Genomic DNA, 3,338 nt, shown 5'->3' with positions numbered 1-3,338 from the left:
AGAATTGTATACATATAAATATATTTATATAAATTAGAACAGTAATTCAAGTATATTTAAAAATTTATCTGTGGTGTGAATTCCTGAATCTGGACCTTAAAAATTTCTCTTAATCTTTAATTAAGGTATCCTCTGTGAGCAATGCCAAATTATAAATCAGTTATATTTTGTTAGTATAAAATTTGAAGGGACTTTTTTTTTTCTTTTTTTCTGTTATGAAAGAAACATACATGCTGAAGAAACCAACTAAATGATGACTGTCCTAGTGGGACAGAGTAGTAACTTAGATCAGAGCTTCTGGAACTTTCCCACTTAAGTGCTATGTAAGGCAGAAAGTAGTGAACTTGTATTTAGGAAAATTAAACATGTGATCTCAATTTCTTTAAACTTAGAAAAAAATTCAAACAGATTTTGAATACTAATCTATTTAGCTCCCATATCTGTTTTAATTTAATATGTTAGATGCCATTAATTGGAATTGTGACTCTAGGAAGTAACACCATGTGTATTGTATGAGTTTTTTTCTCATTCAAAGTATAGTATGGTGTCACCCTAGAATTTATGAACTGTGGCACAGCACTTGGTCTTAGGATTGCTTATAAGATTGAGTATTGGTTTGACCTGGAGTTGACTTGATTCATAGTAGACATTTTGCGTTAATTAGTATTAAAATTAGTTTGTCTTTGTCTGAATGCAGAAAAAAATTGGAGAAAACAACCCAAGAGTGTTCTTTATGATAACAGAAAAAGTATTTTAGGATTAAAATTTTGGATAAATAAAAATAGATAATTCACTTTAAACTAAAATTTGATTTTCTAGTAAACTCTATCACATGAATTTTACCGCTCTAAGTGCAGGGTGCACACATTTTGTAATTGAAGCACTCATTCAGAATTTAAAAATTGTACTCTGCATTTTAGGCCAAACATCAGAGAGACCTTCAACAGTACATTTACCACTTTCCAACTCTGTTACAAAAAGTTCCAGCTGCCTTTCTTCCTCTCATCTGCGACCAAGAAGTGCAGCTGCTCGATCATTATCCAGAGCTGTTTCTGAAATTTCAGAAATTGAATATATTGATGCTACTGACCACAATGAGCCTTCCTTAGACAACACTGCTGACCAACAAACCATGGACAGTTTGGAAAGAGAACTGAATGAGCTAAGAAATCTTGCAGGTAATGAGTGCTGTTTTATTTCCAGTATAAACCAGTAAAAACCAGTTCATATCTTGTCAATTCTAACTCCTGGTGCCCACCCTCATGTGGAGTCAATGTTATTCTGCTTTCTGTCTGAATCTTCATATCTTACTCTAAGAAAGCAAGGAAATAGAAAAACAAAAAAACTTTCTGCACCTTACCCTCTTTAACCATCAACTTTTGCATCTGTTTTCTTAAATATTTTATTAGTTATTCCTTATATCACCCAGAAAATGTTATAAAATATATGGATGTCTACCCACATCAGAAATGATCTTCCTTAACTTACCTAATTCACAATGAAGTTGTGACATAAGGACCTTCATGCGCACAGAAAATCAACAACAGCAAAAATCTTCCCACAAATCCACTGCCGGCATAAACTGTGTAGCTTTATGAAAGTCAGCTAACTAGCCTTATTGTTGAAGAAGAATTGGGCTGTTTGGTCTTTCAGAGTCATGCTCCTCAAGCTTTAATCTCTGTACATCACTTGGGGATCTAGGTTAAAATAGAGATTCTGATTCAATACCTATGGGGTAGGGTACAACATTCTGCAGATTCTGATTCAGTCCCTGTGAGGCAGGGTCCCAGATTTTACATTTCTGACAAGTGGTCAGGTACTGCGATTGCTCCTGAATGGCAGACCACAGTCTGAGGAGAAATTTGTACTTGTGCTTTCTATTTCCTAAACCACAGTGGGTATGGTACGGTGGTGCCATCAAGTTGCTTCTAACTCATAGCAACCCTGTAAAGAGTTTCTGAGGCTACACATCTTTACAGGAACATAAAGCCTCACTGTCTTCCTTGGAGCAGTGGATATATTCGAACTAATGACCTTGTGGGTAGAAGCCTAGCTGGTAAACCACTAGGCTAATAAGGCTTCTTACGATGGGTTGTTGTTGTTAGGTGCCATCAATTAGGTACTAGCTCATAACGACCTTATGTAAAACAGAACAAAACACTGCCAGGTCTTATGCAACCTCACATCTTTACCACACTTGAGCCCATTGCTGCTGACACTGTGCCAGCCCATCTCGTTGGGGGCCTTCTTGTTTTTCACTGACACTCCACATTACAAGAATGGTGTTCTTTTCTAGGGACTGGTTCCTCCTGATAATGTTTTCAAAGTATGAGAGACAAAGTCTAGCCATACAGGCTTCTAATCCTGGTTGTACATCTTCCAACACAGATTTCCTCATTCTTTTGACAGTCTATGGTACTTTTTTTTTTTTTTTCCAAAGCATATAGGATGCTTTATCTTGAGTGATAGTTTACATGGGAGAACATTAGCTTCTTATTGATACCATCGTATATTGTTTCCTTGCCATGGTTACAATCCCCTCCATGCATCATCCACCAATCACAGGGTATACCCCGCAAGCCTACCGCCTGGTCGTCAGCACACAGGCCCTCTCCCTCTCGGGGTGCAAAGTCCCCAGCCACTCCATTTTTCCATTTCATCATCTCTGCCTCCATCTCTGGCATTACCACTTCCCTGGGTAGAGTTCCATTCTCTGCTCTTCTACCTTGATGGTCCCAGAGACCTCCGCCCCTAGACTGCAAAATTAATCCTTCCCTTCCTTTGCTACAAAACGTTTACCTTTACATTTTCAGCCCTCACAATCAGTCCTGATAACAATTATTCACCATTATGTTCAAGAGATCTATCTGCATCTCCTTTCCTTGGTCCCGCCTAGACAGATTGAATACTACTCAGTGGAGATTCTACCTTGCTCCACGCCCTCTGGATCTAGGTTCCCTGTTGAAAGTTTGTTAGCCAGTCAATTCTTGCCTCTGTAACCCCCCATTCTGGGTAGCCAATGTCCAAGTTGCCCATCCCTGCCCTCTCCTTGTGTGGAGGGGTGGAAGTGACACTTGCTGTGAAGATTTGTTCCCTCTTTTGAGCTACTGCTTCCATAGGTGTAGGTCCATCAAATTGTATTAGATTATTCTTTTTTTCCTCTTCTTTCTTCTTCTGTTTGAGCTCTGATCATCCAGCCATTGAACCAGGTCAGGTGGCTATTATCTGCAAGTGTAGGTGTACTTATGCATGTACCCTATCTTCTTATCAGCTGGATGCTTCACTCTCCACTCTAGTCCTCTGTGGCTATGTCACTGACTCTGGGCCCAAGAGTCTCC

At 38.9% G+C, this 3,338-nt stretch overlaps 1 protein-coding gene across 1 annotated transcript in view; it reads left to right on the top strand.

The window, feature by feature from the left end:
* Positions 1-3,338, top strand: part of ZBBX (zinc finger, B-box domain containing) — a 227,815-nt gene that overhangs the window by 182,745 nt on the left and 41,732 nt on the right. The window contains 1 exon segment of the mRNA XM_006861801.1: positions 921-1,178. Coding sequence (XP_006861863.1) covers positions 921-1,178 — 258 coding nt within the window.

The sequence above is a fragment of the Chrysochloris asiatica genome, unplaced genomic scaffold, assembly GCF_000296735.1.
Source record: "Chrysochloris asiatica unplaced genomic scaffold, ChrAsi1.0 scaffold00043, whole genome shotgun sequence".
In the NCBI taxonomy this organism is placed as follows: Eukaryota; Metazoa; Chordata; class Mammalia; order Afrosoricida; family Chrysochloridae; genus Chrysochloris; species Chrysochloris asiatica.
Note: the sequence above shows the minus strand (reverse complement) of the source record. Positions and strands in the feature narration are given on the sequence as shown.